Raw genomic sequence first — 26,612 nt, 5'->3', positions numbered from 1 at the left:
AGTGACCATGCGTGCGCCTGCGCCCAACGAGCTTGCGTGTTTGCGTCCAAGCCTGGCGTGGGTGCGTGCGTGCGTGCGTGCGTGCGTGCGTGCCTGCAGTGCGTGCGCCTGCACCTAGAGAGCATGCGCCTGTGTCCAGCGTGAGCCCATCCTATGTGCGCATGTGTGTGCGTGCCCCATCTCCTGCGTGCACAGAGCGCCTGCGTGCGTGCGTGCGTGCGTGCGCATGCGCCTGGCGTGTGCACCACTTCCCAGCGTTTGTAAGCCTGCGCGGGCTGCCATTTCCTGCAGTGGCAAGTTCTGGTCTCAGTGCATATTGGGAAAGGCGATTGTCCACAAAGCGAAATGGCTGCCCGGGGCCAGAGTGGCCTCCCGGGTGCTTCTCTCTTGCGGCCATGCCCGCGCTGGCCGCCAGATGGCATGCGAGGATCATAGATGGGTCTGGTCTTCTTGGTTTCCCACTGCCCTTTCCCCCCTCTGGCCTGATGAACCCAGCTTCCTGATGTCCTTGGTGTTGAAGCCCCTTCTACTGCCGCAGTCCATATGGAGGTGGGAGAGAAGAAGGGAGGTGGGTGCCCGCGAGGAGCCAAAAGGGGCTCCTGCGGCCTGATCCCATTTGGTAGGGTGCCCTGGAGTCAGTCATCCGTGACACTGGACCCTAGTCTTCAGAGCTGTCCGGGGACAGGGACTGTGGACATTCAGGGAGGGCAGCTGGACCATTCACCCTGCAAGGGACGCCTGGGTGGACCTACCTGCTCTGGGCCCTGGGATTCCTTAAGGAGGGCCTTAGTTTCCAAGAGTTTGGTGAGGAAGGCTGATGGGATGGGCGGGGAGATCCTGCAGGGCAGTGGAATTGTCCAAAACTTGAGGAATTCTGCTCTATTCTAACTTTGGTCCTGCTTCATCACACGTACAGGAAGAGGTGATATGGCACAGTGATTAAGAGCATGGACTCCTGTGCTTGGTATTAAATCTAAGCTCTGTCACTCTGTGGCCTTGGGTATCTTGCTCATCAACTCTGTGCTCCGGTTTCCTCACCTTCAGAATAGGCATAATGATAGTTCCTATCACACAGAGTTGTTGTGAGGGTTAAATGGGTTTGAATGTGTAAAGCATTTACTGCCACAAAGTTTATAAAAACTTAAAGCTAAATAAATCAGCCCCAGAAGAATATTTCCTTCCATTGTAATTATTAAAGAACACTCAGAAAGTTGGCCTCTCTGCCCTTTATTGGCATGATTTCACTTAATACAGAGTAGCTCATATTCCCCCTATTGAGCTTTTAAAAAATATTTTATTGGTTTTTTAGATAGAGAGGAGGGGAGAGATAAAGGGAAACATCAATGATGAGAGAATCATCAATCAGCTGCCTCCTGCATGCCTCACACTGGAAATCAAGCCTATAACCCAGGCATGTGCCCTGACAGGATATCAAACTGGCAACCTTTTGGTGCACAGGATGATGTCCATCCAACTGAGGAACACTGGCCAGGGCCCCACTAAACTTTTATTTTGGGGCTTTACATCTAAAACATAAGCTATTTTCCTCTTTGTTATGTTGCAATCTGGGCATTTCAGGTTTATGATATTTCTGCATGAAGAACAGGTGAACATTAAGCTAAGCACATTTATTCACTGTGGACAACTGTTGTTAACCTGTGGCAGAGTCTATTGGAGGTAGTACAATAGTGGAAAGGGGCGTTCTCTTCTATGCAAAGAGTGTTACTGTGTCAAAAATTGGCAGTATCTGTATTAGACTACTAGATCTTTGATCTAGTTACAGCCAGAAGTATTACCTTGCCTATCTCTAAACTCTTAACTTGCAAATAATTTATTATGGGCCTGGAAGACCTCTAGGCTATAACATTGCTCAGCAAGGCTTCCTGTGACATTTTTACTAAGATTTTCTTTTTATGGGCTATAACTCCTGTAACTGTAGTGACTCCTCTCTGAGGCTAAGGGTGAAGGAGCCTTATTCATCCACTTGTCCCTGTGTTACAGTAGACCCTCAAATTGCTCTTTGCAGAGAATCTTGGCTTTATTCACAAACTTGGTGAGGACAACCTCTATTACCATAATTCTATAGAGGATGTGGGATAGAACAGGACTTTGATTAAATCCATGGTAAAGCTAGCTCAGGGCTCCGAGAGTTATGAGACAAACTCTTTAGGTCTTCCAAGTTTACCTTTTGCTCAAGCATGTTTGTCACAGACAAAGGTGAAGTGGATGTATCACGAAATCCCGTTGGCTAAAAGATTAGCATTATGTAAGCAGACCATTTTTGATAACTGGCTGGGCTACAGCAGACCATTAGTAGAAGCAGCATAGAAGGGCACAGTATTCACTTGCCTGCAGATCTTCCAGGTACAGCTGGAGATGGTGTTTGGTTTGTCCCTGCTGCAGTACTTTGGTTCCCTCCACCTGAGGCTGAAGAGTCACTTTGCTTTCAGGGCATACTCTTTAAAAAGTATGGTCATTGCTCCCCTGTCATTCTAGCTTGAAGGCAGGGACCCTGCCTACTATGGGATTAACTTTCATAAATAAAGAGTCCTAGGGCTGTAGGTAGCTAGTGGTATTGCTTTTTGTCCTCAGGTAGCCCCACCATCAATTGAAGGCAGACTGCCAATTTTGGGAGGTTTGAGTTCAGAGTGAGCCAGAATCAAGGTGATGGTGAGCTACGTTTTCATTTTATGGAATCCTGGGCTCCTGCTCTTAATAACCTGACTTAGTCTTTGCCTTTGGCCTAGTGGGCATATGACATTTTTGGCACTGGAGGCCATCAGGTAGCAGCACCATCACTCAGGATAGAGGTTCTGGAGAAGGCATCAGCTGAGAAAACAAATCCCTTGGAAGCACCTTAGGATGGGGACGGTGATGGAAGGTGCAAGTGTTGGTGTGATGTGAGGCCAGGGAAGAAGGAAGACCTCCCAAAGAGCTCAATGTCTGGGACAGCTGAATTAAGGGTTGGCAAAAGCATAAAAGGCTCAGGCTTCACCTAGTACAAATGGGGATGGCCTTTGTAGGAAGGGAGTACTGGTGCTGGGGTCCTCCTGAGGAGGAGACAGTCTTCTCCCCAATATGGAGGCCATGCTGGGCTCCCCTCAGCCCCATTCTCAAGGAGAGAAGCCTGCTATGTCCACAGAAGATGACATCAGTGTGTAGGGTAAGCAAGGACTAGTCCCACAATATTTACTTCATAAGGGCACTCATTTTTTTTCAGCTCCTTGGCTGGTTTTGAGGAGAAGAATGTGGTCATCGAGCTGGGAGAATCCTGGCAGGAGAAGCCTGCAGCCCCCAGAGGTGGCCACAGAGACCCAGCTGCACCTACCCAGCAGCCTGAAGATCCCAGCACTCCAGAGCATCAGAGCAACCCCAGAAGACCCCAGAAGTTCATGGACTTGAAGACCCAGGCCAGCAGGTAAGGGTAACGCTATGCTGGTCTACTTCCTGCCCAAGCTGGAATTTTGTCAGACTCCATGACCCAGGTGTAGCCTGCTTTCACCCCATGTTCATGCCAGTGCCTGGTATATCACACACTCAGATGCTCACCCTTGTGCCCAGTGTGGAGTTAGAATGGTGACTCCCTGGGCATGGAGCTGTGTCAGGGGTCTTCCTGTGGTGCATGGAGCTGGGATGAGGCCTGTTGTGGGAGCAGGTATCTGTCCTCAGAGATAAGAAGCCCTGGCTAATACTTAACATGTGGACTATCGGTAGAAGCAGCATGGAGAGGCACAGTATACATGCACTTCAGGTTGGGAGTCCAAAGTAGGGTGAAGGCTATTTGTGTGTTGACAGGGGGATGGTAGTGAGTGAGAGAAAGCAACAGGGTCAAGCAGTGAGAGTGTGAGAAAGAGAGCATGAGTAAGCAGGCATTAGAGAGGGTGACAGTGGCATTGAGGTTGGCAGTGGGATTGTGATTGGCGATGTGTTGGTGTGTGTCAGTGAGAGGACAAGTATGACTGTGACTGGAGGTGACCATGTGGTATGGGTTGAAGTGTTCAAATCAATGCTCTCCTGACAGCATCTGAAATGCTGGCTCCTACACCTCATAACCTATACAGCTTACGAAAATGTTGACAGATTGTTAAGATGCAGCGAGCTTGTATTGCTTGGAGATTTCAGAAAGAGCAATTGAAAGCTTGTACCATTTCCAAACCAAGCAAATGGTTTCTCACCCAAGACAGAAATGCTAGAAGGGGAGAGCTGAGACTCTTACAACCCCAGGAGACAGTAGATGGTACTTGTGGCTTCTCTTGCAGGGATAAAATAAAAACGTTCATCCATCCTCGTGGTACTGGGGTTCTTACTATAACGCAGAGAGTCCATAGTTAGTGAGATAGGAGGCTATTTTTATGGCCAGACTGTTCTATTAAATAAAAGGTTTTGTTATTTAAGAATATCCAACTTGTTTTTTACTCCTTTTCTTGTCCTTGACCCCAGTAGGAGCTCAGACCAAAGTTACTGATCAAACACCTTTGAACTTCCTGCCACATCATTTGGCTTCCTACACCACTTAGTGCTCCCATTAGTAAGAGGGGGTGCAAAAAGTGCAAGCTTTAGATGAAGAAGGAGACAATTGGGTTTCTCTTTTGGTTGGGTGGGGGATTGTCAGGAGAGGTTTTTCTTTGCAGGTGGCATGAGGTTGGAGCTAGAAGATTTTGCCTGATATACATGCTGTGAAGGAAAGACAGAGTCAGGGTGGTGGCAGTGGAGGAAGGGTTAATTGGGCTTGGTGGGAAGTGCTGAGGGGGGCTGAGCAGGCACCTATTCCTAGGCTAAGTAGTGTGACTCACCTTCTGATGCCCCAGGGGCCACAGATAGCTTTCAGGAGAGTGAGATGACTGAGATGACAGACCAGAGCAGCCGTGATTTGTAGGAAGATTCCTTCCACCTGCCATGTGTAGCATCAGGCCCGGGGGTATAAAGCAAGATGTTTCAGACCAATTAGGAGACATCTGCTCAGCAAAGGGAGAGGTAATGAGGCCATAAGTCTTGTTGCTCTGTTAAGGGGAAAGGTGAGAGAAAATGGTAGCAAAGGCTGTTCCAAAAATTTCATGGTTTGGCAACTTGGTGGATGGTGTGGGCCCCTAACCATGACAGGAACTAGCTAAGGGCCTACAGCAAGGTTGTGAGGGTGTCGTGCAAATGGCACTTGAGCCATGTTGAATATGAACTGCCTGTAGGGAATACAGGCAACTATGTCCAATAGGCTATGAGTAAACAGGCCTGAAATTGAGTGAAGATTAGACCTGGGGCTAGACAGTGAATGAGGTTACCTGGAAAATGAGATTACCTGGAGGGGGTAGAATGTCATTTCTCTGGAATTTTGTTTATTCTGCTGGTCTTTCTTCCTCCTGTTCTCTTGGGAAAGAATGGCTTATTTGGTTGTCAAGTTGGGGATTACAGACCAAGCTTGACCCCTAATTCTCCATCTTTGGAAACAGATGACTTTAGATGTACAGCCCAGAAGGTTCCCCTTAAATTCTCTGCTTCTCTCCACAAGCATCTGTGGCCAGTGGTCTTGCCAGGCCCTTGGCTGGATGAGTAAGTCCCTGTGGTTCAGGAATGCAAGGGGAGTCATCCTTTTGGCTCTACATGTAAAGCCATTTGCTTCACCAGCTGACATTTATCTCCATTTTCTGCTTTTCTTTTGTCTCAAAAAGAAAAAAAAATGGGGGATAATAATTATTGGCCTTCTAAAACTCTAATCGAATATATGTAAAAAGAAGAAAGGTTTTAAAAAAAGAAAAAACAAGAGAGAAAGGCAGATGGATCAGAATTCTGGAAAATAATATTGAAGGGTCTTCTAGAGGAAGAGGAGCTGAGGAAAAAGACAATTTTGGATAAATGGAAGAAACTAGAAAGAGTACAGTCATGAAAACCAAGCAAGGCTGAGCTAACTTTCCTGTGTGCTGTGGACCTTGAGATAGGCCCACCAGGTTTAGCAACATAGAATTTATAGCTGCCTTAAGGAGGACATGTTGGAAGAGAAAAAGGTTATGGTTGGATTATGGTTGATTGAGGAGGGAATGGTCAGTGAGGAGATGGAGTGCAGTTGGTACAGGTGTACAACTCTTTCTAAAATGTTGGTTATGGTTTGGCCAGTGTTGTTCAGTGGTTAAGCACTGACCTATGAACCAAGAGGTCACCGGTTCAATTCCTGGTCAGGGCACATGCCCAGGTTGTGGGCTCAGTCCCTAGTGTGTGGTGGGCAGGAGACAGCCAATCAATGATTCTCTCTCATCATTGATGTTTCTATCTCTCCCTCTCCCTTCCTCTCTGAAATCAATAAAAATATATTTAAAAACATACTTAAAAATAAAATAAAATATTGGCTGTGAAGTGAGGGATGCGGAAATAGTGAGTAGATAAACAGCTACAGAATGAAGCTTATGTGCCCAGGGGAGGAAATACCTGCCAGATGAGGTGAGTTTGCAGTTCAAAGAGAGAGTGAGCAAACTTGAAGGTGAAGGGTCACTGAAGTCAGAGTGTGGCAGGTTCTAGAGTCTTGAGCAGGAAAGAGAGGGCTGTATCTCCAAAACCGGAGGGAAGGTTGAGTGCAGATGTAGGTCAGAAGGCAGGGGAAGTAATGAGCAGAGTAATGTGAGCAACTTGATTTGTTCTGTGAATTAATGAACCACACATTCCACAATTAAACCAAATTTTACTTAGTTACTAGCTCCTGCCAAGCCATATACTGCACTAGGGATACAGAAAAATAAGACTTGGTCTCTGCCCTTTAGGAGGTCACAGCCCTTGACAGTGGTAAGTGCTTACCTGTGGGTATGGATACGGCACTATGGCAGCATACTAGAAGGACCATGTGACTTGGCTGTTCTCACAGAATCAGAGAAGGCTTCACAGAGGTGATGGTAGATGTTCCTCTTGAAAACATTTTCAAGGAGTTGAAGGGAAGGGTACAGGAGTAAGAAGAATCTCCTATGCTAGATGGAAGACAGGTAACAGTGTGACATGTTTGGGGAGTGCCCTGTGGTTTGATATGGCTGCAGTTTATGATGAGGAAGCAGTGGAGGAGGTGATGTTAGCTGGATCGTGTTCAGACAAGAGTTAACCTAGCAAGTCTCAGACTACTCTCCTTAGAAAGGCCTGCTTGCAAGGTGACCCATTTGCTGACCTCTGGGAACTTGAAAAGGTAGACAGTTCTTTACATGCATATGAACCTTTTTCTAAATGATAAGAGATCGGGCTAATGACGTAGATCGTCTGTACAAACAATGTGCTTTATGCTGAATCTCTAATTGCCTTCTGGGAGTTGGGAATTTGGGTAGGTGTCAGGCAGAAAGTGCCTATATGACCAGCCCTTAATAAAAACCTACAGCTGTGACTAACAACACTGGCTTTTCATTTTGCTAATTATGTTTGGTATCCTTTTGCAGTAGTACATCTTAGTCTTGAGGACAACTATATACTGATTCCCGGAGTCCTCCTAGAGAATCACTGACCCTGGGGGTGGACTTAGGGAAACTGACACAGCATATCAATCTAATAAACGACAAAGACCACATGATCACAGACAGATGGGCAAGGTCATATCCTTCTGTCATAACAAGGACTTAGACTTGCTCCAAAGGACAAAGAGGAGCCAGTAAGTTGTCTTTTTAAACTGTAAAATACACATAACAAAATTTACCATCTTAACCATTTTAAGTGTACAGTTCAGTAGCATTAAAATTTAATTTAGGAAAGACTAAGCATTATTGGGGGGGGTGATTGGACAATGCATTCCATGCAATTTATAGAATATTAAATAAACCTATTATTTTTAACACCTCTCATTACAAGGCAAAAGAACAAATAAACCCTTGGGTACTCTGGGAAATCAGTTTTAGATGTAAAAGATATCTCACATTTGGTATAGGGAATGCAAAATGTCAAATGTTATCAGGAGGTTTGGACATTTGATCAAATAAGATTATGGGATAGTGAGAAATAATACTTAATTCTTTATTGAATCAAAGTGACAAAAAATTTCAAGTAAACATAGGCGGTAACATGACTGTAAAGATTCTTAGTTCCTTTAAAATGAAAAGGCCTTTTAAAAATAATTGAAGACATGATGTAGTCAGCATACAGGATAGGGCATTTGTTTGGCAAGACATAAAAACTTTGCCTTTTAGACAGATTACTCAGAAAGAAATAAAGATCTTTTATTGCAGACCAGCAATCCAAGAAAGTTTTGGAGAGAAAGCCAGATTTTAGTTATGCATCAGTATAAGATTTGATACTAGAGCTCTTTTGAGAAAATCTTATAGTCTTATTAAATTTTAGTCCATTTTGACAATGACAATTAAAATTTCTTTTCTGTGAACCTTTTGAAATTATAAAAATACCCATTTATATTTTGTCTTACATAGTTTTTGGAATCACTAGTTATTTTAATTTAGGACAAAACTATTCTCTTTTTCCTTAACAAAAACATATTTGCTCTTCTTGCATAGAGAGTTGTTCCTCTTTGCCATTATTACTTGTAGTAGTCTCATTTCTACATATTGATTATAATTTTTAACAATTAGTTACTTCTATTTTACCAAAAAAAACCACAAGGGGATAGATAATTTTGAACTGTATGTTATATACAACATTTCTTAGCAGACTAGTAAAGCTTATGAATATATATCCCATAATATTTATAGTTATATACATTTTATAGTATATTTTCAGCATGGAAAAAATGAACACATTTATTAACAGATCTAAATACAGCCTCTCTGTGCTTCAAAAAATAAGCAAAAAATATGTAAGCTTAAAAATAGGGTTAATGTCAGTATTTTATTACTTAAAAATGATCTAGGTATTTAATGCATATTAATTTAATTTAGCATATGTCTAGGGTTTTAAATTACCAAAAAGATCTTGAAAACTGTCTTAAAAGTGATGTATTATAAAACATAATTACTGTTGAAATAAAGTTTTCAAAATAATGAGTTTGGTTAAAAGCAAATTTATATTTTTGTAATCTTAAACATCGAGTAGATATAATACTAGCTTATTCAAGCAGTAAACCTGTTTTATGTTTAGGAAGAATATACTCAAGTAGAATAAAAATATATGATTGTGTTAGCTATAACATTTATAACTCACAAGACATAGCTGGGTTTTTTTTATTATCATTATTAAACTAACAATATTAAACTCGTCTTGTTTGGCAGAGATTTACCTAACCTTTGAACTTTAATTTTTTAAACATTTGGGATAGTTCTTATAAGAATGCTTTATTTTTTCATTTCAAATATTTAGAAATTGTTTCTGTAATTTATGGGAGTTTAGGAATATTTAATTTATATAAGTGCTTATTTATCTCTAAGTCATTTGGAATAAAGCATAAGGGATTTTCTTAAGCTAATTTGGTAATACTATCTAGAGTCAAGAAAATATTACACATATATAACATACATATATACAGAAACACACAGACAAAAAGGAATAGAGATCTTATGGCTTTAATTCTAAATTTCCAGCCATGAGTCAGGTATAAACACAGAAATACAAAATGCACTGATTTATATACGGGTTCATTCTTGTCTTTGTCTCACTTTATATTTTTATCATAATTGTGTTTCTGGGAGATGGTACAAGTTGAGGTTACCTGCTCAATATGAATAGTAAAGCTTCCTACTAATATTTGTAGAGGAGGCTTTTAAGATTTTTTTTTTTTTGCCCTGAAATGTAATTTTATGGAGACTGTAGACTAAATTTGCGGTAAGAGACCAAGGATAAAGCAAACATCAGTCAGGGTGTCTCCAAAGCTCATTTACCTGGATAAAATATCTAGATCCTTTCCAATTAGGTTTTTCAGCCGCAGATGGTTGATTTTGGGGCCCCTGAAATCCTGGTGAACCTCCAATGGAGGCAGGGGCCTTAAAGGGTAGCATATTGGTGTAGAGACACAAGGGGTAAGGAGCACTGATAGTTTGGGATATTGGGAAGCAATGGTAGTTTGGTGGAAGGTTGACAGGGAGAAGAGAATGAGGAAGTGACAAGACAGTACAGAAAACCCTCTCAAGAAGTTTGGCTGTTGGAGGAGAAAAGAAACGGCTGAGAGGGAAGGAAGGTTGATGAGCTTGAGAAAGGCAGTATTGTGTGTTTTGAACGGGATGCTTTAGTGATGAGCCCTCGCTCCTGCTTCTACCCCACCTTTAATCCTCAGATTAGAGATGAGAAGTGTACAGGCAGGTACGTAATCAGATTGAGCCACGGGGAGCAGGTTGAAGTTCTGTTGTGACTGCCATTTATGAGCGGCAATAGGATCCTCACCCCAGCTTTTTCGTCTGCCAAAAAAAGGAAGAAAATGCTATTGCCCTGTAATAATATCAGTGACTGTTTATCAATAAAGAAGACAAGGAAGTACTGACTTCAAAAACAAAGCAGCCACAATACCTGTGCACCTGCGTGCCCAAGCGCCTTCCTCCTAAGCCAGCGGTTCTCAACCTGTGGGTCGCGACCCCTTTGGTGGTCGAAAGACCCTTTAACAGGGGTCGCCTAAGACCATCCTGCATATCAGATATTTACATTACAATTCATAACAGTAGCAACATTACAGTTATGAAGTAGCAACAAAAATAATTTTATGGTTGGGTCACAACATGAGGAACTGTATTTAAAGGGCCAGAAGGTTGAGAACCACTGTAATAAGCGCTTAGCTTCCTAGCCAGTGATTGAGCACCTGTGCGCTCCACCATTTCTTGCAGCCCTGAGCTGCGACCATGGTGCCCGCCAGGAAATGCGACCTTCAATAAAGAAAACAGCTGCCCTGAGCTACAAGGTCTTTGGCAAGGCTTATTCTACGGCTTTGCTCGTGCAGGCCACCAGATGGCGATCGAGGATCACGAATGGGCTTGACAGTCTATCTCAGGTGCCTGGGAGCCTTTAAGCTTATTTGGCTCTTCCCCCTATTGCGGGGTCACCGTCTTGAGACTCTAGCCTGAGTGACAGCCCTGCTCCCTTCTCCGTATCCCCATCCAGCTCGCCAGGGAAGCCTGGGGACAAGCTCCTTCCCAGAGAGCTGGGGGAAGAGGGAGCTTGCAGGGCCTGGCTGCATACACCTGTCAGAGCACATGAGCCTGGGAATAAAATATGGCTTGGGACTTTTTAAGTAAGACAGATGGACTGGAACGGGGAAGGCTTAGAAAAAAAGGGGGATCACAGTGGGAGGAGGGGTGAAGGAATACCACTGTTCCTAACTAGGAGAAGACTTTGTCTTTTAAAACCTCATTAAAGTCAGTCTCTAGGTGTTCTTGAGGATGCTGCCTTTGTCAGTGGAAAGGGAGTAGCAGTGCTGGGGTCCTCGGAAGAGGAGACAGACTGCTTTCTGATATGGGGGGGCAGTTTTGGGCTCCTTTCTGCTCCATCCTCCAGGAGAGGAGCTGCTATGCTCACAGGAAGTGACATCAGTTTGCAGTGGGTGAGCAAGGACTAGTCCCACAACACTCGCTCCTCAGCTCATTCTTCCTCAGCTCCTTGGCTGGTTTTGAGGAGAAGAATGTGGTCACTGAGCTGGGAGAGACCTGGCAGGAGAAGCCCAGAGCCCCGAGAGGTGGCCAGGGAGACACGGCTGCACCCACCCAGCAACCTGAAGACCCTAGCACTCCAGAGCGTCAGAGCAGCCCCAGAAGACTCCAGCAGCTCATGGAATTGGAGAGCCAGGCCAGCAGGTAAGAACTATACTGTGCTGGGCTCCTGCTCCTACTGCCAGGGTTTTTCCAAGTTTCACACCCCAGAACAAACCCTGATACACTGAGCAGGCCAGTTACCTTCTGCAGGTGTGACTGCTTAGGAGCCAGTGGGAAGCTGACCAGCAAAGAGCATCCACGGGGCCGGTCTACATGGGCTTCATTTTGAAGCCATGGCATCAAATCTGTTAGACCAAGCCTGGCACACAGAACCATATCATCTAGCAGCCATTTGTGCCATGAATACCTGGGTTGGAAAAGGCATATGGGTTCCTTTGCCCTTCAAGGAGACAGACGTTCTCAGAGGAAGGTGTGTTCTGGTGTGGATGGGACTCCCTGCCAGAGATAAAGGAAGTTCAATGAAGTCTTCCACTACCACCACCACCAGTTTGGCCTTGAATGACAGTATTTGGATGCTCCCTTTGCTCCCTAGAGATCTTTTCCAATAGTGGCCATGAGTAGGGAATAGCCTCATGTGAGCCAGCTGTACTGGCCATAAACACATTGAACAAGATGTACAGGACCCTGCCTGCCTGCCCTCAGGGAGCACACAGCATACTGTTACTGGACAGAGGACCTGGCCCTCAGCAGGTCTGTCTATGGCCAGCTAGTAGTGTATGGCCAGCTTGACTTTGTGTGGGAAAAATTTCACAACACGAGTCCAGGCATTGTTTATTAAAGCTGGGGCCAGTGAAACAAGGAAGGGCTTACCATGGAAGAAGCAACAGGAGAGCCTTAGCTTTCTGGGAAGTCAGAGAAAAGGGGTCCTTAGGAGTAGATTCGGGGGATTAGCCTGGAACAAGCTGCTGCTGCCCATTGCCCCCTTGGTTGCAAGTCTCCTGGGGACCCTTAGAGTTTAGGAGAGTCACACCTGTGAGGTAAGAACAGGGGGGAGACGATGGAAAAGTGAATGGCATGGGCTGCTCCCCAGAGGGAGAGCATGTGCTGGGTCCTTTGTCTTGAGGCTTTTAACTCTCTCTGGTTCTGTATTTTATCCCTTATCTGTCCTTCCAGGTTCCCATGGGGCTTTCCCTCTCAGACAATCTACCTCCTTCAGTTTCCATGGTACATTCCTGTGTCATAGGGTGATGTAGGAATATGCACAGAGTGACTAGGCACCTTGAGGCCTGGGATGAGAAGGCAGGTACCCTGGAAGGGCTTTCTGAAAGAGAAGGTGTTGTTCAGTGCAAAGGTACAAGAGAGGTTATTCAGTATGGCTAGAGCTTTAGGTACACATGACATCATTTGGGACGATGTGGCTGGGGAGCCAGGCAGGTGCTAGATCATGATTGTTTTTCCCCCTCCCCACTCTTAAACTAGTTGAGGTCTTGGGCACTGGATTCTCTGGCAAGGGAGTGATGCCCCAGAGCCTCGGCTAGGCGAAGGCAGACCACATCCAGAGCATGATCTGGAACCGCATGTTGGAGAGAAACCAAAATTAGTCCAGTCCAGGGCAGTGTGCACCCATAGAACTGGCCTTAGGCTACTGGAGAATGGGCAGATGTGATATGGATGGTACATATGGGGCAGTGGTGTCAGTGGTGGTGCCAAATAGGATGCCTTGACTTGAAATAGGCAGCTATGGCAGCCTTAGTATCAGAATGGTGACCTGAGAGCAGGCAGAGTGAGAGTAAGTAAGAGCCTGGCTAGAGAAAGGCCTTGTGAGCTGGGTAGGGGGTGGGATTCCAGGCCAACGGCTGTGTGTTGCCGCTGAAAGATGGAGACTGAGAAAAACCATTCTACCTGTCAGTTTCCTGCCTCTGCTCATAGGCAGTGCCTTCCAGAATTAACTACATCCAAATCTCTTCCTTGGTGATGCTTAAACTCATGTTTCTCTCTCTCTCCCTCAGCCTTGTGTTCTCTGGAAAGTTCACTGGAGGGTGTGGGGAGGGGAAGCTGATCCTAGGAAGGGGCTGTCCAATCCAGTGAGTGGGTGAACTGGGTGTCAAGTCCCTAGTAGCCCCATGATGTGCCCTAACCAAGTAAGTCACAGGCCAATGCACTTGACTACAGTAGAGCTTTGGGTGGGTACTGGAAGATTGGGGTCTTTCCACTGATTCATGGTGTAACCTGGGTCACCTTGCCTGGGTTTTCTCTTTTGTAAAGTTAGTGATATCACCGATTGACCTCAGGAGTCTGGAAGAGCAAAGCTCAGTGATTTGCAAGGGTTATTTTAAAAACATCAATTTAAAAAAAAACCCACTCCTTGAAGTGGCAGTCTGGGGATTGGGGTTCGAAAAGCCTGTTTGAGCCTGTTTGATATCAACTCTCAGTATGGACACACTCACCTTTCCTCTATTTCAGGGTGAGAAACCCCTCGAGCTGTATGGTCACTGTTACAGTCACTGCTGCTGCTGAGCAGCCTCACGTTTACATCCCAGCCTCCCCAAGTGAATTGGACTCCAGCTCAGCCAGGTAAGTAGGGACAATCTGGGACATGTTCTCTGGGCTGTTTCCTCCCTGGAGCTAAAGGACTGGACTTTTATCCCATGTCACTTCTCTGACATTAGCTCTAGTGCCTCCCCCAGCTCCTAGTGGCCATTGGTTAAGGGGCTACATAGCGCAGCCCCAGTTCCTATCCCAGTGAAAGGCTGAGGTGGTACTTCCTAGGGCTCTGCCATCCATAAAACCTTGCTAATGGCTCTTGGGGGACATTCATGGAAAGGCCAAAGAAAGCCAATTGAAGCCAGAGTGTATGTCTGTCTCCCTCACGTTATCCTTCATAAGGAGAGGCACACACTCACTGCCTCATGTGCATTTCTGGCTGCACCTACAAGCTTAGAGTGTAGGAAGGGAACCATTGCAGGGAGGCTGAGTGAGGTTTGTGTGTGTGGGTGGGATCAGAGGGGCCTCTGCTGACATTAGACAGAGAAATGGGATTATATTGGAAACCATGGTGAGCCCAGCATGAGGCAGACCTTGTTTCTAATGTCGCCAGGGGCCTGGCCAACATGAGGTAACTTCTGGGCCTCTGGAGCTCCATGAGTGACAAGAGAGAGATTAGATTGCTGATGGAGATTCACAGAGAGTGGAGAGGACCAACAGTCTAGGGTTGTGACTTGGAGACTCTTCTGGTCCCAGTAGAAGAGGAAGAAAGTACAGTCAGAGAGGAGAGATGGGCAGGCCACTGCACTGAAGTCTGCAGGGAGCGAGGGAGGCGGGGGATCTGGTAGTATTCAGAAGATCTGTATGAAGGAGGACAACATATCACCACTGGCTGCAGGGACCTTCTTTCTAGGGCTCTCACATCCACACACAGCAAGCCAAACCCATGGACTTTGATTTCAGCCTGAGTTCCCAGTAGGCTTAGCAGTCCAACAGCTCCTGTTTGCCACTTTCCTTGCCCAGTGGCAGCTGGGGCACACCTGCGCCTCTGTCCCCAGGCCTTCCCATTATCCTTTGCTTCCTTCAAACCAGCTGGGGGTCCTCCTAGCCCTGAACGCCTCCATGAAGCTAGGCCTAGTCCCCTGAAATCTTTCAGTATACCTATTTCTTTTATTTTTTTCTTAAATTTTAAATGAGAGAGAGAGAGAGAGAGAGAGAGAGAGAGAGAGAGAGAGAGATGTTGTTCCACTTATTTATGCATTCATTGGTTGACTCTTGTATGTGCCCTGACTGGAGATCAAACCCATAACCTTGCTGTATCAGAATGATGCTCTAACCAACTGAGCTACCTAGCCAGAGCCCAGTATACCTCTTTCTGTTCCACTGTGCTCCTTCTACAGCAAAGGGATTCTCTTCGTGAAGGAGTACATGAATGCTAGTGAGGTATCTTCCGGGAAGCTGATGTCTTCACGTTACAGCAGGTAAGAGCAAGTCCCTGAATCTTTCATGTCATGGCCTTCTCCTGCGGGGCCCTGTGGCATCCTTATTCCTGCATCCCCAGTACCTCAACCAGGACTTGTCCCAGAGTAACTTCTGTGTAACCATGTATTGAATGGATGAATGATGTAATTGCCTATGGACATGATTTATGCATTTCCAGCTGTTCTTCCTAACTGAGTGCCTTTGTGTTCCTTTATCATTAATTCATCTTATACCCCACTTCCAGTGCCACCTGTTTCTGCCTGTCTTTGTTTCTTGATAGACTACAAGCTTTCTTTTGTGAAATACTGAGAGTATCACTCTTTACAGAAGTGGCGGGGCCCTTACAAGACAATGTAGTTAATTTCATCTTGCACCAGAACATAGGGATCCTCTCTTCAGTTCCCACGCTCTTTTCAGCATGCCAAGTTGCCTCATTTGAACACACAGTTGACTGTAGGTCCTGATATGTGTGTAACATTTTACTCATCATCTCTTTTTCTTCTTGTTTCCTGAAGCCATGTGAGGGTTTCCCCTATGCCACATCAATGAAAACAACCTACACTGAGACAGCATCCCCCTCCCCGGGAATATTTTTTATGACACACCATCTCACTGCTAGGGTGAGGATTTTAGAAACAGAGAAGCATCCTGGTCTTATTTCAGGATTGGCCCTCTGGGGATGCTGAACCAGTTTTCACTGGTGCTATGAAATGATGACCATGGACATGGGGGTAATGTTCAAGCCCCACCTCAAACCCCTAGTAGCTGAATTATTTCAGTCAAGATACTCAACCTTTCTGAGCCTCAATTTCTTCTTCTGTAACTCCTTAGGGTGGTTTTTCTCACCAGCTTTATTGAGATATAACTTACATATCATAAATTTCACTTTTTAAAATGCACAGTCCGGTGGTTTTTTTTAAGTACATTTACAATGTTGTGCAACCATTAACACTATCCAGTTCCCCGTGAACGTTTCATCACCCCAGAAGGAAACCCTGTACCCGTTAGCAACTCTCCACACCACCAGCCACACAGCCCCTAGCCACCACTGATCTATTTTCTATCTCTGTAGCTTTGTTCAGAGAGGCTTTGAGTTTAGAAATAATGTATGTAAAACCTCCAGCACTCCCAAGGGAGCTGCCCTTGCCATCTAGCATCTGCCTCTATGAGTGTCATCTGACTGAACTTTGTCCCTTTTTTTGTTTTTTTCTTCTCCCAGTCCCACTACTCTGTTAAATTTATTTCCTACACTCTGACAATTAAATTAATTTTAATATTGAATTTAACATCCAGTCAAAATGGTAGGTCTTATGACAAGCCAGTAGACTTCTTGATTGGATAGTGAGAATTGTCCAGTCCGTTGTGTTTTCCCTTTTTGCCTCAGGAGGCTCTGAGATAAGCTTAATTCTCAGAAGAAATCAGAGCCTGGGCTGAAACTCTAGCTCACCACTTCTTTTGGGTGTGACCTTAGGCAGGTCACTTAGCCTCTGAGTCAGTTTTCCTGACTAACTCAGGGGATTATTATATGGCTCCTGTGAGAATGGCAGCTACACTAAGCATACCACAGGGACTGCAATTAGTAGTCCTTCACTGGCAATGGTTTTACTAGTATCTTTTAACCATTAGTTTGTATTATAAAAAGTCTTGTTATTGAAAAACGATGATGAATAAGGAAAAAAATCTCACTTCCTATAACCCAAGCACAGGTGTATGTCAGAATGTGTTCTTTGTTCCCATCTGTAGTGTCTAATTTCTGCTATGAGTGGGCTCCTGGTGACTGTCACATTACAGCTCACACACGTATATGGGGAGAAAAGCTCTGCTCCTTTTCTACTGGTCAGTGAATTGGGGGCCTTCATGGTATACACAGCCTCAAGAATCAGAGCCATGCTTCACCATGGCAGATTCTCTTTGCCCCCCATGCAAGGGCTTTTCTCCAAGAGAACTTTGCCTCCTTGGCGCCAAGTTTAAAGCTTCCCCTGCCATTTTGCATAACAGATGATAGCTGGCTGTGCAGAGTTATGTCTCAGCTTGTGGCCACTGTGTTAATAAGAAAAGCATCCCCACTCGTGACTGTGGTAGTTACCTGGCTCTCATTTTCTGCCATCCTCTTCCTTTACCACCACTGCAGCATCAGCAATACTGAGGACTCCTTCAACATGGAGAAGAAACCCACATATGACAGCACGCCATACTCTGAGAGGTGAGTCTTCTGTCTTACCAGGGAGCTTACAGGTCTACAGAGGAGAAACAGTTGAGGGAGATTTCCACACTAAGTCCGATCGCTCTTGTGTCCTGTTTTACTGTTTCTGATCCACTTTCAGATCTGTCACACCACTGTGCATCCCTTATAGGGATGTCACACTAGTGTCAACTAAAGCCTTCAACCCATCTAAGACTGGAGGGTAGACACAAAGGGCTTCTGAGAAAGGACATGTTGGTGTCTGAAAGCACAAGGGGCTCATGTCAGCAAGAGAGGTCCTTGGGATTAGAACCCAATTGGTCACTTCATGAACTTGCAAATCTGACTAGAAGGAAAAGAACTACGAAAGAGAGAGGTGGGTGGGAAATGAAGAAAAGTGAGTTGCTCTCACCAAGAATCCAGAAAAGAGTCAGAAAGAACCATTCATTTGAAATGAATTAAGGTGCAGAGAGCATCTCATTCAGCAGTTTCAAAAGCTGTCACTAAATGACAGCCGTCATGGGATGATCTTAATGAAAAAGAAGTCCTATTTTTCTTTTAAAAAATATTTTTTATTGATTTTGGAGAGAGAGAAAAACATCAAGGAGAGAGAGAAATATTGATTGGTTGCTTTCCATACACACCCTGACTGGGGATTGAACCCACAACCTAGGAATGTGTCCTGGCCAGGAATCAAACCTGCAACCTTTTGGGGTGTGGGACAACACTCAACCAATTGAACCACCTGGCCAAGAAGTCCTGTTTTTCAATTCTTGGCATAGGGGAGCAAGGAATCTTAGAGATGAAGTTTACTCAGGTCACAGTGAAGAAAACAGGTCTGGAAAGAATAAATAACGTGTCTTAAGTCACATAGTAAGTATTACAGGAGTCCAAAAATATATGAGAGGCAGGGCTCAGTTGTCCCGGGCATGAACAGAAGTGCCATCCTGGCCAGGTAGGGCATGTCAAACTCAAAGGCTAACACAGGCCAAATAAACAAGGTTTAAGTTTATGTGGGCCGCAAACAAATAAAAGCTTCAATTTTCATAGAAATGTAGGTTTATTTCAATAGAGACATGCTGAATACAAAAGGCTGAAATAAATGAGTCATCGTTAACATTAAATAATAGAACATTTTAATAAAAATCAATATTTTTTTCTTGAACATTAACTTACCAGACACTGAATAACTGGATCAGAAACAGTAAAACAGGACACAATTTATTTCACAAATAAACCTATTTTTCTTGTTCTCCGAAAGCAAAATACTTCCTGTTGCGCACACCAAACACTTCAGTACAAGACTAATGATGTGGCCATCAGCTGCTAAAATATTCACTGCTAGTATTAGTGGAGAGAAATGGTGCACCTGCGCATAAGGTGCATAAGGGAAATGAATGTAACATGATTATAGTAATCAATCATTAGCGAACATTGTAGTTTGTTATTAATAATTATGTATAACAGGATATTGTAAAAATTAAGTTATGGAATTTTTATTAAAACGTTTCTTACATACCATTATATTGGCTGGGCCGCAAAAATATTCGTTGTGGGCCGCATGCAGCCTGCGAGCCACGAGTTTGACATGCTTGGCATACAGGTACATGTCTCCTGTAGGAGAAGACATGGGTCTTCTTGTTCTAGAGGGGAGCAGTTATGCTAGGCAGGGGGCAGGGAGAGGAAAGCTGACTGGAATAAGAATCACATCAGGGTGTCTACACATTTAATAGTGAGTATGAAGATGCATGACCACTTTCTGGAAATAATATGAGGGTCCACAGTGGCGTAGGCTGGCCCAGGGCTATGTGGCCAATTGCACACCACATAACAAGTTGGCAGGCTGAGAACACTGGCAGCAAACCTAAGCCTGGCTATATCAAACTAGAGGGTATAGCTGTATCACATTAGTAGTCTGCATGCCAGACTGACCACCAGGTTCTTGTTTTTCATCTCACAGAACAACCGGAGGAATCTGTACTTACTGCAACCGAGAGATCCGAGACTGTCCAAAGATTACCCTCGAACATCTTGGCATCTGCTGCCATGACTATTGCTTTAAGGTAAGGAAGGGGGTGTAGCTGCTGAGAGCATTGTCCAGAGTTAGGGAGTGTTAACGGTTCAGAAGGCTTGATCTCAGTATGATTGCATTCCATCGGCCTTGCAGAACTGGGAGCTGAATGAGCTTCCAAGTCCAAGGGAGTGAATAAGTGTTAGAGACCGAAGCCTGACTAAAGTGAGCTAATGAGAGAACAGGGCATGTGGAAATGGAAAAAGTGAGTCTGGAAGACTCTCTTGTGTGGTTGGCTTTGTAGGGAATCAGTGCAAGAAGACAGCAGATCTTTGCAATAAGAAGGGGACAGGGGAGATAATTTGAGGGCCAGTTGTGTTCTGTGGACTCCAAGTAGGATTACATCTTTCACCATATCGTTACATGTGGTTTGACTATGAACATTTCATTTCCTGATTCCTGAACTTATGTGAAAAGTCCTAGAAGATGCTGTCAACTTTTAGTTATATACTTAATTCCAGAGCACTCCTGTTAAATAGCAAAATTCCAGGAGCCTGAGAAATAAGTAGCTCTCAATGCATTTGGTTTCACAGCGCTAGTGTTAGGGGAAGGCTCAGCCAGAGTGGGTGGGAGTCCCCGGAAAGGCTTTGTGAGGGATGTGGGTCTGGAGTCTGGAGTGAAGGGGCACACAGAGGTATTTTCCAGGTGGCTGAACATGAGCAAAGGCAGCTGCCTCCAGGTCCATGGCACAGAGGGAATAGGACGAGGAAAGGAGGAGGTCCACAGGCGAAGAAGGAGGTGTGGGGACATAGACATGGAGGGGCAGTGATTTTAAACTTGCCTGATTGGTGCTCCTATAAGAGCTGGGGAAGTTGGAGTTGTGGCAAAATGGTGAGGCCTGATATTCTTGGGGGATTCTGGGAAGATAGGTCGGGTACCATGAGCACAGGGTGGAAAGGGATTTATTTTTCTAGGATCACAGAGCTGCTCAGAACCAAGGGTTAGCAATCCTGGTTCTGACATCAGAGCCAACATTATTCCACTATACTCTGCTGCCTCTCAGGAAAGGTCACCCCATTGCTCAAGCTCATTTGTATAAACTAGTCTGTCAATAGCCTTAATTGTAGGTTTTTCTTACCTTTATCAGGTTGATATAACATTTTAAAATACCAGCTGGTATTGTTACATTTAGAAAAAAAGGGAGGACACCATGGCTGAAGCATCATAACAACTCTTCAGTGTCCCTGTTCTTCACAGTGTGGAGCACGTGGCAAGCCAGATTGTTGATTTTTGCTGTGTTCCTGGAGGTGATCCCCAAAATGATCAGCACCATCAGTTGGCTAAGTTGAGGTTCAAGTGTTGGTCCACAGTAACTAAAATGACAGAAACATTGATAATACAATGAGTTCGTAATGTTGCCAATAGGTTCTGCGACTTTAAGCATATAACGTTATATTCTTAAACCAATTTTAATGTATAACCAAACCAAGCCCGGCTGTTGTGGCTCAGTGGTTGAGATTCATCCTGTGGGCCAGGAGGTCACAGTTCAATTCCCAGTTGGTCATGGTACCTGCCTGAATTGCAGGCTCGATCCCCAGTGGGGGGCGTTGGAGGCAGACAATCAATGATTCTCATCATTGATGTTTTTGTCTCTCTCTCCCTCTCCCTTCCTCTCTGAAATCAATGAAAATATTGAAAAACTAAAAAAAAACCACACACACAAATTCTACCACTAGAAACAAGAGTTAAGTTCCTACGGCATCTCATCAACATTATGACAAAACCATGTTATTGAGGATCTGCTTAGTGGATTTAGAGCTCAAAGCCAGGCCTAGTTCTGAAACCAGGGCTACTACCCACTATGTGATCATCCTGCTTGCTAGTTTTTGTGGGGTTTTGTTTTGTTGTTTCATTTCTAGTTTGGTTTTGTATCTGTTTTCTGCCATTTTTCAATTGTCTGCTTCAAATTCTAGGGTGTGCCTTCTGCTCAGTGTCTGCCTGCCTACCTTGGTCAGGTGCTTTCTCTCCACTGCACTCGTTTATGTTGCTTCACTTGAATGCTGACCTCTGGCTTTCTTTCTCTTTCAGTGTGGGATTTGCAATAAACCGATGGGTGAGCTCCTGGATCAGATCTTCATTCACCGTGACACCATCCACTGTGGGAAATGCTATGAGAAACTCTTCTAGGTAGGTTTTGGCACCCCAGAGGCCAAGCATCCAGGGTTATCAGAGGGAAAAAATGTGCCCTGATATCTCTCTGAGTCTCAACCCAGGGCACTGCTATCTCTCTTAACCTGTATGTTCAGGAGGCCCCAAGTCCTCTGTCCCTATGCGCTATGATACTTTGAAGTCTTAGGTGGAAAGACCCTCCCCAGGAACACTTGTAATTTGCAGGGGTTATAGTCTCTTCCTCTCAAGAAGCACCTTCAATGCAGCACCTCAGTTGAGCCCTCTAGCTGCCCTGGGAGGCCAGCCAGGCATATGTTGTTAGCCTTGTTGCAGGAACAAGGAAATGAAGACCTAGGAAGGAAACGGGCCTGGGGAAACACCTCGCTGCTATATGGCAAGATCAGGACCTCAACCCGGGACTTCAGATTCAGGTTCAGGACTTTCTGCTATAGGCCCTTCGGCCACCTTCACCATTGCTTGTGTAGCATAAGATCAGAACTCAATAGCCAAAGGGGTTCAGTAAAACAAGATACAGCTGGGGACAGCAACAGGTAAAGGCCAGGATAAGTAGGCATCTGTGGGAGGGGATGGTGCCATCTTGGGGCTGGCCTGACCAGGAAGGGTTGCTTGGATGGTCTCTGGGCCACATTGTCAACACTGCCTGCAGATAGATTTGCACACTAAAAGCCAACAGAATCCATCCGTGTCTGAGTCACATGAGACCCAGTGTCGTAGGACACTGCCTTTCCAGATCCTGGCAGCCCTTCATCTTTAGCACCTCCTCAGCTAGAAGCACAGACCAGAATATCTCCCTTGAAGGAACTGGAAATGGGTTGCACCCAAGTGTTCCACCAGCTACAAGCCCGTTTTACCTTCTCTCCAGAAGGCACATTGACCTGCACTGTTACCCGTGATACCTGGAACAGTCACCCAACCCCAGGAGCCTCTGACTGGTCATTAGATGGGATGTGTATTTCTAATCTCATGGCTGCTTCTGTTTTCTTTTAGCTCCCGAAGCTGATGACTCCTGGACAAGTTTGGCCATCCTCAATTGTCCCAAGTTGCTGGCTCTTCTTCCCTCACCATTTGATTTCTTCATGCTTTTGCCCTTCTCAAGTTGAATTTGCTTACATCTAGTAGCATATGTTAATGATGCTATGATAATTACTTGTGTGTGTAGCTTTTTATAGGTCAGAAAGTGCTTCACATCCATGATCTTATATCAGGTGCAAGCAAAGAGGATTGAACAAGAATTCCATCTTTGCTTCCCTAAGGCAGGTTGGCTTCCTGACGAGTTTAGGTGGCCTGGTATGATAGGCAGAGGCAGAAGCATTGGGTTCAGTGTGTACTGACTTGGGACAGAGAGCAAATCACATTTTGGTTCGCATCTCTGAGTGTACCTTTGGGACTTTAGAATACAAGGAGACCGCTGATGCTTCTGAGGGACCAGGTTAAAGACTGATGACGATCCCTGGTGGGTAAATCGCAGGCATTGAATGCTAGAGATTGGCATAGGCCAATATTTAGCTTGTCTATTTGCCATATATACATGTTTAAACTTTCCATATACTTTTAAAAGTAGCTAGTTGCTTTTGATTGAAGTATATAGCAGTTTTTAATTACCTCCTTCTACCCACCTTTCACTATATAGTTGAGGTTATTTTTCCTGAAGGTATGTATTAGAAAGTTTACATAATTTGGTTTAAATTATATAGGATGTGATTCTTAGGAGGCTACAGACCAAAGGAACACCTATGTCTGAACCTTGATAGCTGATTAATACCTTTGCTCTCAATTCCCAGTCCCTAAACTTGACACAGAAATTTTCTAAAGTAGGTTTTAGAGTGTATACACTCCAGCAGGATTAAGAAGGGAGAAAAGCAACTAACATCTCTCCAGGCCTTACTACATTCCAGACATCACAAAGTAATGGTATCAATCCCCATACTAATTATGTGCAGAGGGCATTCTTGTCCCCAGTTTACAGATGAGGGTATTGAGACTCAGAAAAGTGGTCATTGAATTATGCAGAACCATTGCTGTTTCTCTCCAGTACAGTAACCACAACAACCAGCATTAATTTAGTGTTGAGTATGTGCCAAGCACTGTGCGGAGTTTACTTAATCCTGCCAGGTAACACAACACACCCCCCGCAAACCTCCCCTGAGGCATGCTCTAACAAAGAGGGGAAGGTGAGAAATTGCACTGCTCCTCCGGGCATCCTGAGTCCCTCCCCCACCCCCCATGAAGTACCAAACTGCCCCTCTCCCTCTCCTCTTTCTATGAAAACAGCTCTGAACTGAGATGCTCTCATCTGGGAAGAGATTTGCTCAGAGACCTTCCCAAAGAGGAATTTGTCAACCCAGGGAAAACTCCAGTGGGCTAGCCAATCTGAGCACAGGGCCTTCAGTGACCTATTTCCCGGTCCAGACTCTGTCCACGCTAGTGGAAACCCATTGGCTGGCTGGACAGATGCAGGCCAGTGATGCTCTGTTCAGGTTCAATTATTCTTCTCTGTCTTTGGGACCAGCATCACTGTATAAGCTTCTTGAGAAGAGTTACAACCTCACAGTGTTTCTAATGAAAAATGAGGGCCTCTTCTCTTGATTTAATTAGAAAATGTCTCCCATCTCTCTCCAGTTTCTGAGCCCTATGCACGTTGGCTGGTGGACTTGTTCTTCCTGCCAAATGATTGAGTGGAACATTCCAGTTATTTGCATAGATGTGCATCAGATTTTCTCTGAGGGGAATAAATGGCACGGATCACCAACACTAAATGTAAGCTGGTCTTTCTGAAGTCTAGCCTACAGCATGGTACTTCCCACACGGTAGGCACTGACACATAGATGCTAAGTGAATAAGTGAAAGGGAAAGAAAGGTCACTCCTTCGTGTAGGAAATGCTATCTCTGAGTCTTGGTACAGGCCCAGCTGATGGAGTGCAGAATAAAGAGGTCCAAGATAGGCTGGCTCCCCCACCTTCAAGATACACTCTGCCTTTAAGGCAGTTTTAGAACCAACATGCAAGATATTGACAGAAAGCTTGCAAGACCAATATTGATTTCAATCCAAAACAACCTCTTTCAATTCTAAAAAGGCATGGAATTCTGCAGACTCCAGGAAGAGGGGTGGTTGCATTACACTTTTGCTTTTTAATTACCTAATGTTTTTAATCATACTTGCTTAACCCACATTAATGTACACACTTATAATAAATGTTAAGATATTACATTGTCAATATTCCTTTTTTAAAAATATTTTAATTGATTTTTTTACAGATAGGAAGGGAGAGGGATAGAGAATTAGAAACATCGATGAGAGAGAAACACCGATCAGCTGCCTCCTGCACACCCCCCAATGGGGATGTGCCTGCAACCAAGGTACATACCCTTGACCGGAATCAAACCTGGGACCCTTCAGTCTGCAGGCCAATGCTCTATCCACTGAACCAAACCGGTTGGGGCACAATATTTCTTTTTCAAGTGTAATAACTTGATGTATTTGGCTGTGTGATTTATTTTCTCCTGTTACTTAAAGCCATTTTCTCTATAAAAGCTGGTAAATACTTTTAAAAGCATCAAATCTAAAGAGAAAAAAATAGCAAGATTTTGAAACTATGCATGCACAAAAAGGGGGAATTCTTGACTTGTCAGATGAAGAATATGTTCTTCTTTGGGAGCCATCCTCTCCTTCATTACAATTGCAGACAAATGGCTACCTAGTCTGTATTGCAAACTTGCAATGACCAAGAGCACAGTCTCTGTAAGCCCATTGTGTCTGTGGACAGGCCCAGTTTTAGAAAATACATTCTTCAGTTGAGTTCTGTTTCCCTTAAACTATCACCCTCTGGTAATCTATAATCCCTTTCTATGTGCCGGCCCCTAAAATAGATGAAGATTATTAAGTTCTCCTTTTAACTATTCTCCCATTTAAACACCCCTGGTCCCATCAACTCTTCTTTGACAGTAATTATGAATATTCATCTTCAAACACTTTCAGAGGTGTCCTCCAACACACATTGAACCCATCCTTCCAGCTGCGTACCAATGGGCAAGAAAGTTTCATCTTTCTTGCCATTGGCTATCAGAATCCTGCTGAATCAGCCTGACCAGCAGAGCTCAGTAGTTGAGTGTTGACCTCTGAACCAGGAGGTCACGGTTTAATTACCGATCAGGGCACATGGTCCAGTTGTGGGCTTGATCCCCAGTGTGGGGGGGAGAGGGGGGTTACAGGGGGCAGCCTATCAATGATTCTCATCATTGATGTTTCTCTCCCTCTCCCTTCCTCTCTGAAAATAAATAAATATATATCCTATCTAATAATACACAAACATGGTAATTGACCATACCTTTGCTACGCCTCCCATTGGCTAATCAGCACGATATGCAAATTAACCACCAACAAAGATGGCGGCTAATTTGCATACTGCAGGCAGGGCGGGACAGCGCCATCCCACCTGCCCTGCCGCCATCTGGGCCTGCTATTTGCAACCCGGGGCTGTGGGGCGGAACAGCACCATCCTGCCTGCCCTGCCGCCATCCGGGCCTGCTATCTGTGACCCAGGGCGGCAGGCGTCTGTGTGCGACCCAACCTGGGGCAACCGGGTGGTGCAGCACCGATCAGCCAGCCCGCCCAGCCTCCATCTCGGCATCCTGTGTTCAACCCGACCCGGGGTGGCCGGGTTGGGCAGCAGCGATCTGCAGGCCAGCCCAGGTTTCCCATGTGTGACCCGACCCGTGGTGGCGCCCCAACCCC

At 44.9% G+C, this 26,612-nt stretch overlaps 1 protein-coding gene across 26 annotated transcripts in view; it reads left to right on the top strand.

The window, feature by feature from the left end:
* The window catches only part of ZNF185 (zinc finger protein 185 with LIM domain), a 68,174-nt gene extending 43,088 nt beyond the window's left edge, over positions 1-25,086 (top strand). For 21 of the 26 annotated variants that reach the window (XM_023753025.1, XM_023753030.1, XM_014454902.2 and 18 more), the window contains 8 exons: positions 3,221-3,418; positions 11,460-11,672; positions 13,995-14,105; positions 15,416-15,496; positions 17,629-17,700; positions 19,640-19,742; positions 21,779-21,877; positions 22,868-25,086. In XM_023753025.1, coding sequence (XP_023608793.1) covers positions 3,221-3,418; positions 11,460-11,672; positions 13,995-14,105; positions 15,416-15,496; positions 17,629-17,700; positions 19,640-19,742; positions 21,779-21,877 — 877 coding nt within the window. In that variant the 3' untranslated portion in view covers positions 22,868-25,086. The remainder of the gene's footprint in view (positions 1-3,220; positions 3,419-11,459; positions 11,673-13,994; positions 14,106-15,415; positions 15,497-17,628; positions 17,701-19,639; positions 19,743-21,778; positions 21,878-22,867) is intronic. The other 5 variants (XM_014454914.2, XM_014454913.2, XM_014454911.2 and 2 more) reach the window with 1 other exon arrangement.
* Positions 25,087-26,612: the final 1,526 nt, after the last annotated feature.

This window comes from Myotis lucifugus, unplaced genomic scaffold, assembly GCF_000147115.1.
Source record: "Myotis lucifugus unplaced genomic scaffold, Myoluc2.0 scaffold_40, whole genome shotgun sequence".
In the NCBI taxonomy this organism is placed as follows: domain Eukaryota; kingdom Metazoa; phylum Chordata; class Mammalia; order Chiroptera; family Vespertilionidae; genus Myotis; species Myotis lucifugus.
Note: the sequence above shows the minus strand (reverse complement) of the source record. Positions and strands in the feature narration are given on the sequence as shown.